The 16,132-nt window shown below is 38.1% G+C and overlaps 1 protein-coding gene and 1 long non-coding RNA gene across 2 annotated transcripts; both read right to left on the reverse strand.

The window, feature by feature from the left end:
• Window positions 1–1,876: 1,876 nt before the first annotated feature.
• Window positions 1,877–2,688, reverse strand: LOC140184602 (uncharacterized). Its single transcript, XR_011881696.1, has 2 exons — window positions 2,562–2,688; window positions 1,877–2,254 (listed from the first exon to the last, which is right to left on the reverse strand). It is a non-coding gene; the product is annotated as an uncharacterized lncRNA (long non-coding RNA).
• A 3,717-nt stretch (window positions 2,689–6,405) lies between these two features.
• LOC112803802 (uncharacterized) lies at window positions 6,406–8,068 on the reverse strand. Its single transcript, XM_025847262.1, has 4 exons — window positions 7,899–8,068; window positions 7,648–7,785; window positions 7,520–7,551; window positions 6,406–7,427 (listed from the first exon to the last, which is right to left on the reverse strand). Exons 1-4 carry the CDS (start codon window positions 8,066–8,068, stop codon window positions 6,406–6,408), a joined length of 1,362 nt encoding a protein of 453 aa, XP_025703047.1.
• Window positions 8,069–16,132: the final 8,064 nt, after the last annotated feature.

A 16,132-nucleotide genomic window follows, 5' to 3' on the forward strand; every position in this document is an offset into this window, starting at 1 on the left:
TTTGGCGGGACGGGGCGGGGCGGAGTTCCCCGCTTGCCACCCCTATTTGCAACAAATTTGGGTGTAGCACGAAGATATTTGGGTGTAATACGAAGATATTTGGGTGTATTTTAAGAAATTTTAGGTGTATTTTTATTCTGATAAGTTTTGTATAATTCAAAATTCTTCCTCTTCTTCCTTCTCATCTTCTATTGTTTCTTCCTTTTTTTTTTATCATCATTACAATTTTTTTCTTCTTTTTTTTCTTATTCATCTTTTCTTTTTTATTGTACTTTCTCAAGAGAAGGAGGAGAAGGTGGAACGTGAAAAAGAAGAAGTGTCTTTCATAATGGTGAGTGAGAGCGCGCTTTGAAAATAGTTGAGTGATGCGTGTGTTATCACGCTTCAATGGGTGAATGTAATTTTTGTTAGATTTGACACAACTTGTAAGATTTATAAGCCAAAAAGACTTGTATGTACAGCATTACTCATTCTCACTACCAGTTACCACTACGCAAACCATTCATTTTTAGACATCATTAATAAAAAGGGCTTCTTAACAATAAATAGCGATAATTTATTAATAGTTACCCTTTTTTATTCTTTTTTTGGTATTTAGTTACTTTTTCTTGTTTTTTAGTTTTTTACGGTATTTCTCAACCCGACAGGTTAAGGAGTAATCCGTTGCGGTGCTGAGTTCTATTTAAGAATTTGTCATTGACCAATAAATTGTTACATGCACAAGACGAGATTTAAATCCCTTTTATTTTGTCATCGCATGTTACCCTATTTTTCCTTGGCCTACATTTTTTACATTTACACTGGCTTTAGCTCACACAACCCAACAAGAATATGGGCCCACTATTCCATCGGCTTCAAATTCCAGCCGACAAATTTTCTCTCAAACTTGGCTAAGGAAAAAGACAAAAATCAATGCAATTGTCCATTACGTCATTCTCATAAAAATAAAATAGGTTAAGGAAATGACCCGTGCTAGGATCTACCTGCACTCTCTCTCTCAATGATTTATTGTATTACTTAATCATACATCTACACCATCTAAATATTATATTATAAATCTCAACGTCTCTGCACACTGGAATAGCAATAAAGCAATAAAGTACCATGGCATATGTGAAAACCTTCCTATACTATTATTTAAAGACAACTATTTTAATAAAAATGTTAAAAACATTTTTTATAATAATTTTATCTAAAAAGTATAGTTTATTTATTTAATTATATTTTAAATAAAAATAATATTTTTATAGTATATAAAAATTAAGTCTTATAATTTATTATTCAATAATTAAAATAAAATATTTTATATAATAACAATCATAAATTTTTTATTAGAATAACCATCTTATCTAAATAAGAGGAAAAAAAATAGTGATAGACACTAGATACTAGACAATTAAATTTCTTTTCAAATTTAATTTTAGTTATAAATATGCTATGATCATGACCAAATTGGAGGATATAGAGTTTCGTTTGACAACGGTATGAATTCAATAGGAAGGATTTACGTGTCTTTCTTTTACGACAATTGAAGACTTATTATATAGTTTTGATTCTCATATATATAGATTGGCATTCCTTTCTGTTCATGAAAAATATTTTTTGAAAAGTGAGAGGGATTAATAATTTTATTAATATTAATTAATATTTTGGTCTAATATTTTATTTTTTTGTTTTTAAAATTTAATATTTAATATTGGTAAATATTAATAAAAAATAATTAATTATGTTAATTACTTTCTATTTTTACCCGAAGACCCAATGAGATTTTTGAGGACTTTGTAGAACTACAAACCACTATGTGCATGTGTAAAAATACACAACTATACAAATATAGAGAATATTAAAGAGAGAGAATTTTGGATATAAATATGTGTACTTTGGAGAGGAAATCTTTCAAGTTGAAGCATTCATATTGATAATTTTTCTTCAGGCTTAATAAATAAAGCATTGAAAACTACATTGATCGATAATGTAATTAAAACACAACTTAAAAAGACATCACACACACATGAAGGGGAAGAAAACTGAAAGATCAGATAATTCAAATATGTTGATCATGTTTTGCTGATGATTTTTTCATTGCCTCTGAGATCCACTATATCCATAACAGTTCCAAGAAGCAATTTGAATATAATCATTCAGCCTCCCTCTTAGTTTCTATTTGCCTTGGGCTTACTTATGACCAAGGCTTCCAAACTCAAGATAACATCCTTCTCGTCGTCCTTCACTATAATTTGGCCCCTTGTGCATCCTGATCCATTCAAAAATGGTAATAACATTATTTAATTAATTATCCACAAAAAAATACTTACTAATAAGTATTCTGGACAATCACAGATGATAGTCCAAATAAGTGTTATCTATCCCACGGGCCCACCACAAACTGCATTCAAATGGAATTGTATCTGTATTTGAGGCTTTGGTTTCTTAACATGTTTTATTCGGATGGGCGGTGATTAAATAGTAAATAAAATCTTTAAATATGTGTAAGTGTGTGATGCCTAAAATTAAAAACTGTCCAATCTATCGAAAAAAAAAATTGTATTTATCAAATTTACCTTCGAATAATGGATTACACATGATAAACATACATACAAGACCTCTCAAGGAAGCAACAAACAGTATAAACAAAGGAGCCTAACAACTCTCAAACACTTTTGATTTGAATTTCGGAGTTACTTATCATTACAATATTTTTGGACTACAACAGCATCAAATTTTGCTGAAATAGACAAGCTGTTTATTATTATGATAATAAAGGCAGATTATTTTTTAAATTTTGTCTTGGATAAAAAGGTTTTTAAATGTGTGTTTAGTGTTTACCTCAAAACTTGAACAAATTCGATAATAATATATGGTATGTGATAATTTAGGAAAGAAAAGTAAAAAAGATGAAAGCTTAAATTAAAGTTGATTAAGAACCTTGGTGTGTGTTATCTAATTAAATATATGAGAAATTTTTATTTTCAAAATACGCACTAGCTGAAAATGATTTTGAAATACACATGTTCAATTCGTACCCGACGATCAAGAAACGGAGATTGCCATTATTTTAGGGAAGACGCCAACTAAATAGAACAGAGACAGCAGCTTTCCACATTTTGTTAATGCCATGCACGAAATGGAGCAATCTCGCTGACGGCGCACACGAGGTGATGCACCTCAGGGACAGCGCATGCGAATTGGCCCAAGCTGCTGGCGGCTCCAACGAAATGGAGGACCTCGTCCCTGGCGCCAACGAAAAGGAGATCAACGTAGCAGCTGCACATGCATTGGTCATGTTGGGAGGCAGGAGACACTTGGGAAGGGAGCCAGGACCATTATAAAAGGGTTGTGAGGGAGGGGACCTCATGCACGGTTGAAGGGATGATAGGGTAAAAAAATTTGTATAAGTGGTAAAAGGAAGGTAGGAGGAGGTGGGTGGGAGGGCAGTGCTGGGAAAAAAAATTAATATGAGTGGGGGAGGGGTTAATGCAGAAGAGAACTTGAACCGGTTGGACGAACATCATATAGCGGCACATTTATTCCTTAAGGTTAGTTTACGTTATTAAGCTGATTATTGTTGTTTGAGATTATTAGACATAATTTTTTCCATCTTTAAACATTTTTGTAGAGTATTTTAAAGTATTGTATTTCTTGCTACCTTATGTTGCAGCCGACACATGTTCTTACTCCTCATGGCACGCTCGTCAATGTTTTCATGGTAGATCCTACGGATCCAAACATGGAATTAGGCGGCAAAGGCTTGAGCCTTATCTGAGACGCACGGGATTTTACCATGCCTCTTTGATCAAGCGCTTCGAGTACGACAATCCACTTATTAGTGCCTTTGTCGAACGATGGCGACCGGAGACACACACCTTCCACCTCCCTTAGGGCGAGTGTATGATAACCCTGGAGGATGTAGCAATGCAGCTAGGGTTACCTGTTGATGGTCAGCCTGTTAGTGATACTTTGAGGTCATGGAGCAAGTTTCACCAAAGAGATATTTGGGAATGGTGTCATGAACTTCTAGGTGAGGTTCTCACCGGCCATGTAGGGACAACGAAGTTCAACATAAAGCTGAAGTGGCTCAGAATTTGTCTTCAGCAGATGCCGCTTGACTTAGAAGATAATGGCCTCATGTAATATGCACGGTGTTACATACTTTACTTGTTGGGAGGCGTGCTTCTTCCAGACAAGGCGAACAACACGGTGCATGTTTGATATCTGTCGTTATTGGCTGACTATGATGGAATTTACACGTACAGTTGGGGTAGCGTCGTCCTCTATTGGTTATATCGTGCTATGTGCTTAGCAACAGAGTACAGTGTTAGGGTATGGCCGGTTGTCATATGTTGCTCATGTCGTGGATATACTACAGATTACCTTTCTTGGCACCGAATGCCACGACACCGTATAGTTTTTCTTTAGCCACGAGATATGGTATATGTCTTCCCACTTTGTGACTGTTATCAGATATCCTTTGCGGTTGGAAATTCCTTTTTTTTTTTAATTTTGTCCTTGTCCAACAGGTGGGCAGGCAAAAAAGGACAAAATGACTATGCTGAGCAGCGCTTATTGAGGCACCGTCTGAGGTTGGACAATCTGCAGGTGGATGAGGTTGGTGATGGTTGTCATTAATATGTTACCAACAACTGTGTATATGCTTTTAGGTGACGGAGTTTCTTTTATGTGTAATTTGTTTGGCAACCATACATGGATCCACGGATTCTCTCTAGAGTTCCGGCTGAATTTCTCGGCCACCCACATGGAGACTTTTATACCGCCGTTGTGCCTCTCATATTTTTCAAGTGGATTGAGATCCTGAATGTTGACCGAGTGTTGCGTCAATTTGAGGGAAAGCAAGAACCTCCAAACCCTCCACTTAATATTGATACCTTTCATCGACAGTCAGCCCGCAATGATGACGGATGGTGGCCAGTTAGACTATCCGAGTGGTTTGAGGTATGGGCAAATTGGCGAAGTGATGCATACAGGCTGCACATTGATCATGCAGATACATTGCGTCACAGTCAAGATTACTACAGGTGGTACTGCGACAGAACAAGGAGGTTTTTGTCTGCCCCTGATGCATTCCATGATCCGAGGTAGGAAGTTGTCCCCACAGGCACACCAGAAGAGTATGGAAGGGGCCCCGTGGTTAATCTGCCGCCGGTTCTCCAAGACCATCGTCGTCGCCGTCCTCGCAGAGGCAGAGTTGAAGAACATGCTGACCCTGGAGAGGATAGGCCAGATTTACCGGAGGAAGACCGCCCCGGTTTTGAGCCATACATGGATTACCATCCTCCACCACAGTCTCCTCCAGTTCCAGGGGACTACTACTACCCGCAACCTTTTGTTAAAGCGGACCCTACCCCAGCCATCTTCCATGCAGCATTTTATGCCATATCAGAACAGCTACGAGGTTGGCGGTTCATCACAGGGAGGTACACGGGACTTAATTGATTCTATGGACAGAGTTGGATGGATAAATTTCTCTTCGTTTTTCGACGGTTTGGACCATTTCATCCCTTAGCAAGCATCCCCTCATACACCAACAGATCTTGCACTCGTCCAGCCCTGATCCAACATTGACACGCAGTATGCACCTGCGGGGAGGAGATCTACCTCCATCGGTGACACAGGTGGCTCTGCACTCTGACCCTACGATGCTATGTAGATGCAGGGCAGACGGCTTTCTTACACTGGGGCTGAGGTTAGCGTGGACGCGGACGAAGGACATCATGGTCGTCCCCGCCGGGACACTCGAGCTCCTCCGTGTGGAACAGGCGGCAGACTGGGACACGAGCACCACTAGCATTCTTTTAGCTGTTCTCTGTTATATGTGTTACCGCTTATTTATCTTGTCATCGTCCATTGTTATATGTTTTACCGTTTAGTTATCTTTATGTACTCGTACCATTAGGTATTGTTCTATTTGTTTGTGTTATGTATTGGTTTGTTTACTTCCATCATGTATTTTTATTAACGATCGTACGGTATTTTATTATGATATTAGTTTGTCTACATAAACAACACACGCAAACCAAACCGAAGTCAACAAAATAACAAGAAACAAAAGTGATTCATTAGTACAATAAAACTGAAATAACTGCTAAAAAAAATACAATAAACCAAGCTGGTGGCATTCTAGGTTGCAGAAGCATAGGGACAATGTCACCTTGTATGTCCTGGTTGCCTGCAAAGACCACATCACTTACCGGGTCCGAGCTCAACCTTGTTCATCTCATTCCGAATCCTCGTCGACACCGGACGTCCTTCTAGTGTACGTCGTAGGAGGGGGTTGGGATGGACACGTGCTCCTTCATAAGGCGGCCACATCTCCTCATCCGGCATTGGCTGGAATTCCATTTCATAGACCCGGTACATGCTCTCAACCCGGTATACCAAGTCAACGTACTATTGCCACTCTAGTCTCGCGTAGGCGCAAGCGGCTAGAGCATGAGCACATGGGTAGTGTAACGCCTGGAAGTAACCACAGTCACATCTACGAGCCTGAAGGTTAAGCCTAAACCGAGACTGCACCCCTACAGCAGTTATCTCATCGACTGTGAATACGGTAGTGGCTCTATCGTACGACGTCACTAGCATCTGAGAAATTCCCTCACGGTTCGCTAATATGGCCTTCTGCAGGAACTGTGAGAACACCTGACCGCTTGCAATATGCACTTGTGCTTGCTGACCCTTGATGACGAATAACTCATTTAGGCAATGGTAGGTAGACTTGACAATTGCACAGACGGGTAGATTTCTAGTGCCTTTCAGGACGGAGTTGATACACTCAGAAAGATTGGTCGTCATGTGACCATATCGTCGGCCCTCTTCAAGGTGCTGGAGCCATTTAAGTGGCTCTAACCCTCGTATCCAACCCATCATCTGCGGCAATGCTATGGGATCCTCGCTGCTAATTAACTCAAGGTAGTACTGCACTTGCTCTTGCGTCTTTGAATAAGCGACATTAAACAGGTGTCTTTTGGCTTCCTTACTCTTAAAACTTGTTGCGAAGTTGGAGGCAATATGTCGTATACAGTAAACATTGTGCTCCCAGCCACATCCTTCACGCTCCAATGTCGCCTTTATTGCAGCATGCTTATCGAAGATAAGAAGAACTCCTGGCCTAGTCATTACATGTCTCCTCAAATTGGTCAGGAAGAAGTACCATGCATCTGTGTTCTCCCTTTCGACAAGGGCAAAGGCAACGGGCAGAATATTGTTGTTTCCATCCTGTGCTATACCCATGAGAAGGGTGCCAGCGTACTTACCGTACAAATGTGTTCCGTCTACTGATACCAGTGGCTTGCAATGCCTAAACGCTTGAACACATGAAGGAAACAACCAGAAAACCTGGTAAAACATGACGCTATCACGGTCAAGGGTGTTTCTGACATAGTACGAAACTGTTTGGAGGTCAACAATTGTCCCTGTAAACCAATGTTTTACTTAGTCAAAGTTGTTAAGGAGTAAATGGACAATGAATAGCAAAGACCATACGAAAGTAAATTGCAACGAATACCTGGGACGAAAGCTTGCAGTGCATTGAAGTATCTGCGCAACTGGTCATAGGACTCGTCCCAATCACCATAGATCCTTCCGATTGCCTTCTGCTTCGCGTGCCAAACCTTCTTGTAAGACACCTAGTACCCGTATGCTGACTCTACCGACCCTTGCAACACCTTTACACAAATAGTCGCATCAGCATGCACTATGGGGAATATGTGTTGACAGATCACATTGCTATCTAGTTGAGCGTGGTCTTGAGACATCGAATTTGCCAAGCAACTATGAGGCCCTTTGTATTTTCAAATTTCCCAGAATCTGGAAGACCTTGTCTTCACAACCCGCACACCATCCAACGACATTGATCACCGAACTGCTTGCATCGACATACATACCTCCTTTGGTCGGACTCTACGACCTTATACTCTGCACTCCTACGGATGTTGTAGTTTTTGACTGCCAGCATCATTGATTCCCGGTTCAGAAACTTTAACCCAATTTCGAGCTTCATCTCGCCTGACAGAGCGTAACTGCTAGGTCTGTCCTCTGCGTTACTCGAATGCATTGCTCTAAGATTCAGGGACAGGTAGTTTGTAGGTGTGCTGGAGGATACACCTCCACCTACCGGTTCGACAGGTGTTAGAGGAACGGAGTCGTGATGTACAGGTTACGTTTCTGGAATGGCTTCTGCCTCATTACCACTGAATTCTTCAATGTCATCCTCGTCAGAAGTTTCAGCAATGCCAACATCGGGATGCCTATCGAACCCAAGTAAGGTTGAAGGGGAGGGACACGGTTCCCGTAGATTTGCATTCTGTTCCCGCACAACAAACGCATTGAAGCTTGGACTACGGTCCCTACTTATATCCGGACCCGGTGCAAAATCAACAGCTCCCATATTTCTCACCCCTTCCACATTATTGGAACTAGACGAGCTTCCACCAATATTCTGAATATTCATACAAAGCTCCAACGAATATATCGTACCTATGCTGCGATGATAAGAGAACATCATCGACACCTGCTGATCAGATTTTATCTGCATTTTTTGATACGCAAACAAGTTGGCCACTGCAACCGGCATCCTATAAGTCAGCTTTGTGATTTCTTTTTTCCCAACCATTTCGGTATGAACCAAAATCAAATTCTTCAGATCTTGCAATGATGTCTGTGGCGGAATCATTATCCATAATGGATCGTCGCAAACGAATGTTATCTCTTCTGTTGTATGAGAAATTTCTCCATTGGGATATATAATTAAATACACGTTCTCAGAAGCCATACATAAAACAAACCAATCTGAATACCCCAACAATTTCTAAGAGAGAAAGAAGCTTGTGAACTTGAGAGAATATTGGATAGTAGGAGGAGAATGGATACAGAATGGCTTCCTCCGTGGTTCATCCAGCAGCGTTTATATAGGCACACCACGATTCCATTTCGTGTCCAGTACACTAGAAGTGTTCCAACTCAAGTGCGCTGCAGCTGAATTGGAGCCAACTCATGGCCGCCGTCCTAGATGTCACCTATTTCACGGGTGACAGCCACAAAATGGCACCTGGACCATTTCGTGGCCGCCACCCTAGAGTTGGAACCTGCTGCTTCTTGTTCCATTCCGCAGGCGCTTCACCTGAAATCATAAGGAAACCCATTTTGTGGGTGGTGGGTAAGACTTGGGCCTGCGTATTTCAGTAACATTTTCCTGCGGTGTGTATTCTGGGAATTAAAGTTTTTATCATATCTAATTATATAAAAAAGCCGTGTGCTTAAACTAAGTGTAACATCAGAATCTTCAGTATCATTGGTGGCCGAAAGAGTAGAAGCATACTGTGTTGGAGAAGGAGATGATAATGAAGATAACTCCTTTATCATGTATAGAACGAAACCACCAAAAGACTTTTGGATTTCCCTTTCTTTAATGGAGTTGAGAATATCAAGAGCTTGTTTCTCTCCAATGGCAGCGAGCTTCCTTCTCACAACAGAATTTAATGGTGGCTTCTTCTGTTCATTACATATCTGCTCTATTAAACTCTCCAATTTAGTTGGAAGAGAAACTTGCTCTGTACAATTCACATCAACTTCCATTAGTTTTCGCAACAAAGAAAATTTATAAATATAGGTGCAAATTATATACTTTTTATATTTAAAATATATGTAAATATAGGCGTAAGTTATTACTGATAAAAAATATTAATATTTATTGGTCATGTAGTTTTTTTGTATAAAATAATCTATTATGCATATGTTAATTTTATTTTTAGTGAAATTATTTTTTTTAATACATGTATTGAAAATTTAATTTTTTATTTTAAATATTTTTTTCAATTTATAATTTTAAGATAGATTTTAGAGAAATCTTAAAAATATTTAATTTCTAATCAATTCAACTATTAATAGTCTTTGAATCTTAAAAAAATAATCAATGATATTTATTAATTAAAGTAATTTTGCTTAAAGAGTTTCATTAAAAAATAATTTTATTTTGATTTTTTATAAATTGAAATCAATTATTTAAATAAAAAATAAGGCTAAATACATTAATTTCTTAATTTATCAAAAAGTCAAGGCGACAATTATTTTAACGGAATGGAATATGTTCTTTAAAAAAAAAACAAGAACAAGAACTAAATAAGGTGTAAGTTTTGTAAATATCCAATTTCTTTTATACTTTTTTATGAAAACATTATTATTTTATAATAATAAAATAATATTATCTTTGAGAAAAAAAAGGTGTAAGTTTTGTTAAGCCATGTCTTAAGAATAACAATTTGTTAAGTACTTAAGCTCATAATTCATCGATGTAACTAAATTTTGAATACTTTTAGAATATTCTATCTTTTAATATCAACTATTAATAATAGCCTAATATATATATATATATATATATATATATATAAATAAAGACATACTTGATAAAATGAAATGAAAGAGACGAGGGCAGAAATGAAATGAAAAATAAATACAATGATTAAAAAAAATCTACAAACTAATTAACTCAAAAGTCAAAAGTTGTTCAAAAAAATAAATTAACTTAAAAGTCAAAAATAATTTTTTTAATTATTTAGTAAAAATGTCAAAACTTCTCCAGATTTATAAAGAAATTAAAGAAATTAAGACTTTACTTAAGAAACAACTTTTGTAGGGTTTAAAGGAAGAAGAAGAAGGTGAATTATCGATCATGAATTTAATGAAACCACTAAAAGAGGTTTTGATTCCAATCTTTCTGATTTGATTGAGAATTTCAAGAGCACGTTGCTCCCCAATGAGAGCAAGCTTTATGTCACGGTAAATTTTAGAAGGTTAGATTTAGCAGTGTTTGTATAGTTTTTTGGAGTGTTTGAGAATACTCTAGATAGTTCCGAAACGTTCTAAAATGTCCTAGAAGGTCCCAAAATATCCTAGAAGGTTCTAGAAGACTCTGAAAAGTCATAGAGTATTCTAGAAGAGTGTAGATGTATATAGAAATATAAAGAGTGGTATGGAATAATCTAGAAACATTTAGAAAGTTGTGGTAGGGTAGATATTTGTAAAGAAGGTTTTGGATGATTAATCTGGACCATTGATTAGATTTAATCTTAACCATCCATTGAGGAGGTGGATGGCTATAAATAGGAGGTGAGAGTTAGTGTAAGGTGTGTGAATCATTTGTAACAAACACTTGAGCAATAAATTGTTCTTTCCACCAAGCTTCCTTTCTCTTGTGTTCTCTTGTGTTCTTAGCTTTCTTGCTAAGCATTGAAGGTTAGGCTGACTTGGTCTTAGCTCAAGAGGTTGAGTATGTCCGAGTGTCGGTACGGTAGTGTTGGAGTGTGTCCAAGGCCGTGACAATTTGGCATCAAAGCAAGGTTCGAGAGGGAGTACAAGTGGTTTGTGGGTATGACTTCTAGTATCACTATGGAGTATGTTGAGTCTCAAAGAGGAAGGGATGCTATTCCTTCTCAATGGGGAGGCAAGAAGGTCCGTTCTTCAAGTGAGCCTAGAGGTATGGACTCTAACTTCTTAGAAGAAAGAGTTTCTATGTTGGAAAATGTTCTATCCTCTATGGATGAGCGCTTCCAAAGGATAGAACATGACAAGGAGATCCTCGAGACTCACGTGTTGGGAGAACTAGATGCTTTTAAAGAAAGCATGCTCCAAATCAAAGAGAAGCTTGAGAATTCCTTGAAGTTATTTGAGGAAGTTCGAGTTTGGTTCGATGAGGCAAAATCTTGACCAACCATTATAAGGGAGATGACGAAGATTGATCTCCCAAAGCCAAAGGAATTCAAGGGCGTGAGGGACGCTCGAGAGATGGAGAACTTCCTATGGCAAATGGAGAGATACTTTGAAGGCCAAGGGGTGGTCGAAGAAGCAATAAAGGTACGCACTGCAGCTCTCTACCTTTCTGATAATGCTACTTTGTGGTGGAGGAGAAAGTGCGTAGATATGAAAAAGGGTACTTGCAACATAGCCACATGGGAAGATTTCAAAAGAGAGTTGAAAAGATAGTTCTTCCCCGAGAATGTGGTTTATGAAGCAAAGAAGAAGTTGAGGGAGTTGAAGCACAAGAGTATGATTAGCGACTATGTAAAGGAGTTCACTACTCTCACACTTCAAATCCCCAACTTAGCATCAGATGATGCATTGTTCTTCTTCATTGATGGACTCCAACCTTGGGCAAAGCAAGAACTACAAAGAAGGAATGTTAAAGATGTTGATGAGGCCATCGTGGTGGCCAAATCACTCATTGAGTATCATAGGGGAGACTCTAAACCCAAGTCTTCCTCCAAACCTAGTTCTACTAAAGGTGGGAGAGACAAGAGGAAGAGTTTCTCAACCAAGAAAGAAGTAAAATACTCTTCAAAGAAAAGAAGAAGGCTTTCGTGCCCAAATTAAAGGAGGATGCTTTGTGTGTAAGGGACCACACCAAATGAAGGATTGTCCCAAGTTTGGGACTTTGGCATCTATCTCCGAGGAACGAGAAGCTCAAACGCAAGTAAATGAGTGTGTTAGATCTATCCAACACATAAATGCTGTGAAGGGCAAAGAGGCAAGCACTGCAGAAAAGAAAGGCTTGATGTATGTTAAAGCCTTTATCAATGAAAAACCTGTCATGGCTATGATCGACACTGGTGCTACACACAACTTCATCACGCTTGATGAAGCAAAGAGACTAGAGTTGAAGATCACCGAAAAGAATGACTGGTTTAAACCCGTGAATACCAAGGGTGAACTCCTTAAGGGAGTAGCAAAAGAGGTTGAGATGACTCTTGGTTCTTGGAAGGGCCTTATGAATTTCTCAGTAGCACACATGGACGATTTTAAAATAGTCATCGGGCTTGATTTGCAAAGAAAGGCAAATATAATACCTCTGCCATACTACAATATAGTATGCGTCATGGAGAAAGGGTCTCCATGCATGGTCCCTACAATCTCAAAGACTGGAGGAATTCCGATGCTCTCGACCATGCAACTCAAGAAAGGTTTTAAGAAGGAGGAGATGGTGTCTTTGGCTTTACTACAAGAGGAGTCAATAGCCAAAGGAGAAGATGTTCCCCTTAAAATCAAGGAAGTCCTTAAAGAAAATAAAGATGTGATACCTCTCGAGTTGCTAAAGCAGTTATCACCTAGAAGAAAGATGGATGACAACATTGAATTGGAGTTAGGAGCGAAACCGCCTATCTCAAAACCATACAGGATGGCGGCCATTTCTATGGTTGAAGGAGATATTGTGCATACCATCAAGGAAGGGTTGCATCACGATCCATTATCCAAGAAGTTGGTGGAGTTGGCTAGAGAAGGTAAGACCAAAAGAATTTGGTTAGAAAACGACCTTCTCTACACAAAAGGGAGAAGACTATACGTTCCTAAATGGGAAAATCTGATAAGAAAGTTGGTAAGAGAATGCCACGATACCAAGTGGGCTGGTCACCAAGGTCAGCAAAGGACCTTAGCACTCATTGAATCTTCTTATTATTGACCTCAAATGAAAGATGAAGTGGAGAGCTATGTGAAACTTGTCTTGTGTGCCAACAAGATAAGATTGAAAACAAGACACCAAGTGGGTTGTTGGAACCTCTGCCTCCATCAGGACGACCATGGAAAAGTGTCTCTCTAGATTTCATCTCTGCCTTACCGAAATCCGAGGAGTTTGGATCTATTCTCGTGGTAGTGGATCAATTTTCAAAGTATGCTACCTTTATACCCGCCCTTACTGACTGCACTGCAGAGGAGGCAGCACGACTATTCTTCAAGAATGTGATGAAATACTGGGGATTGCCTAAGAGCATCATTAGTGATCGAGATCCACGCTTCACAGGACGACTATGAACATAGCTATTCAAACTCCTTGGGTCGGAGCTTCATTTCTCAACAAGCTTCCATCCTCAAACCGATGGGCAGATTGAGAGAGTGAATGCCTTACTTGAGTGTTACTTGAGGCATTTTGTAAGCGCTAATCAGAAGGATTGGACAAAACTCCTAGACATTACTCATTTCTCATACAATCTGCAAAGGAGTGAGTCTATAGGGAAGAGTCCGTTCGAGATTGTGACTGGACAACAACCGCTTACATCTCACTCTCTTTCTTCCTCTTACTCAGGGAAGAGCCCTGGAGCTTATCATATGATTAAGTCTTGGGCAGAACAAGCAGATGTCACTCGTTCTTACCTCGACAAAGCTGCAAAGAGGATGAAGAAATTGGCAGATAAAAAGAGGAAGCATGCAAGCTATCAAGTGGGAGACAAGGCAATGATTAAACTTCTTCCACAACAATTCAAAGCCTTTCGCAAGGTTCATAAGGGCTTAATCCGCAAATACGAAGGGCCATTTGAGATCATTGGATGTGTTGGGGAGGTTGCTTACAAAGTACAACTCCATCTCTCTATGAAGATCCACTCGGTCTTCCATGTGAGTATGCTTAAACCATATCATGGAGACCAAGACGAACCGATTAGAGGTGACTCGAGTCGTGCTCCGCCCATGGTGATTAGATCCTTTGATAAAGAAATTGAAGAGATCTTAGCTAATCGCATCGTGCAACGAAGAGGGGTATCACCAAGTATTCAATACTTGATCAAGTGGAAAGGACTCCCGATAACTGAAGCTAGCTGGGAAGCTCGTGAAGATCTGTGGCAATTCCAAGAACACCTACAGCGCTATCATGAATAGAACATGATGAGGATGTCTGCGCATTAGGTGGGGGAGAATGTCACGGTAAATTTTAGAAGGTTAGATTTAACAGTGTTTGTATAGTTTTTTAGAGTGTTTGAGAATACTCTAGATGGTTTCGAAACGTTCTAGAATGTCCTAGAAGGTCCCGAAATATCCTAGAAGGTTCTAGAAGACTCTGGAAAGTCATAGAGTATTCTAGAAGAGTGTAGATGTATATAGAAGTATAAAGAGTGGTATGGAATAATCTAGAAACATTTAGAAAATTGTGGTAGGATAGATATTTGTAAAGAAGGTTCTGGATGATTAATATGGACCATTGATTAGATTTAATCTTAACCATCCATTGAGGAGGTGGATGGCTATAAATAGGAGGTGAGAGTTAGTGTAAGGTGTGTGAATCATTTGTAACAAACACTTGAGCAATAAAGTGTTCTTTCCACCAAGCTTCCTTTCTCTTGTGTTCTCTTGTGTTCTTAGCTTTCTTGCTAAGCATTGAGGGTTAGGCTGACTTGGTCTTAACTCAAGAGGTTGAGTAAGTTTGAGTGTCAGCACGGTAGCGTTGGAGTGTATCCAAGGCCGTGATATTTAGCCTCAAAGTGGGATCAAGAGGAGGTTGGTTATGCTTTTTGCATATCTCCTCTATCAAAGTCTCCACTGAAAGAGGAAGAGGAACTTGCTTGGTGTAGTTTGCCATATCCTCAAGTTCTTATTAACAGTTGATGAAAAAATTGTGAATATTTATAGCGGATAATAGTAATACAAGTACTGCTACAACAAAAATTAGTTTTAGTAACAATGTTAAAGACATTAATTTTATTATTATTATTTTTTAGTTAAATTTTTTTATAATTATATATTTATCATTATTAATATGCTATAATAAATATGATTATTTTTACCGTTGCTAAATTGAAAATAAATTACTATTAAAAATTATTTTTTTTTACTAATAGAAGCAAATTTAATGCTTTTTGAGGAAAAAAAAAGAGAATGAATAATTTTTTAAAAAATAACTATTATAAGTAATAAATAAGCGTGTTAAGTTAAACATTTTTTTATAATTCTACAAAAAAATGATTAACCTGAATAACAAGATATTCTTTTTAATTTGAATTATTAATAAAAAATAAAAAATAAATAATTAAATTATATTTAATTAAAAGAATGCAATACTATGTAAATTAATTTTTAATAAAAATGAAAAATGCACGTGCTGCCCTACACTATTTAATTATGAAGCTAATATAACATATACTTTTACACTTTCATCATTAAAGTTTGAATAACATGCAATTTCCTCTTTTATGAGGTTACCATACGAAATGGATCCTCTCCATTTTTTTTAACACTTGAGAAAATAAAATGTGATATTTCACTTTTAATTTTATAAGTGGAACTAAAATTAAATAAGAGAGAGAACAATGAAAAGTGAAATTCTACATTGAACACTATCCAACTTTTTTTCATTGGAGATGAT

Source organism: Arachis hypogaea, chromosome 5, assembly GCF_003086295.3.
Source record: "Arachis hypogaea cultivar Tifrunner chromosome 5, arahy.Tifrunner.gnm2.J5K5, whole genome shotgun sequence".
Taxonomy (NCBI): Eukaryota; Viridiplantae; Streptophyta; class Magnoliopsida; order Fabales; family Fabaceae; genus Arachis; species Arachis hypogaea.

Excerpts from the sequence above, each read along its gene's own strand:
- LOC112803802 (XM_025847262.1), bottom strand. The coding sequence starts at position 8,068 with ATGCATTCGAGTAACGCAGAGGACAGACCTAGCAGTTACGCTCTGTCA. Across the intron at positions 7,552-7,647 it reads TCGGTAGAGTCAGCATACGG|ATACTTCAATGCACTGCAAG; the intron begins GTACTAGGTGTC and ends CCAGTTGCGCAG. Across the intron at positions 7,428-7,519 it reads ACTGCAAGCTTTCGTCCCAG|GGACAATTGTTGACCTCCAA; the intron begins GTATTCGTTGCA and ends ATTGGTTTACAG.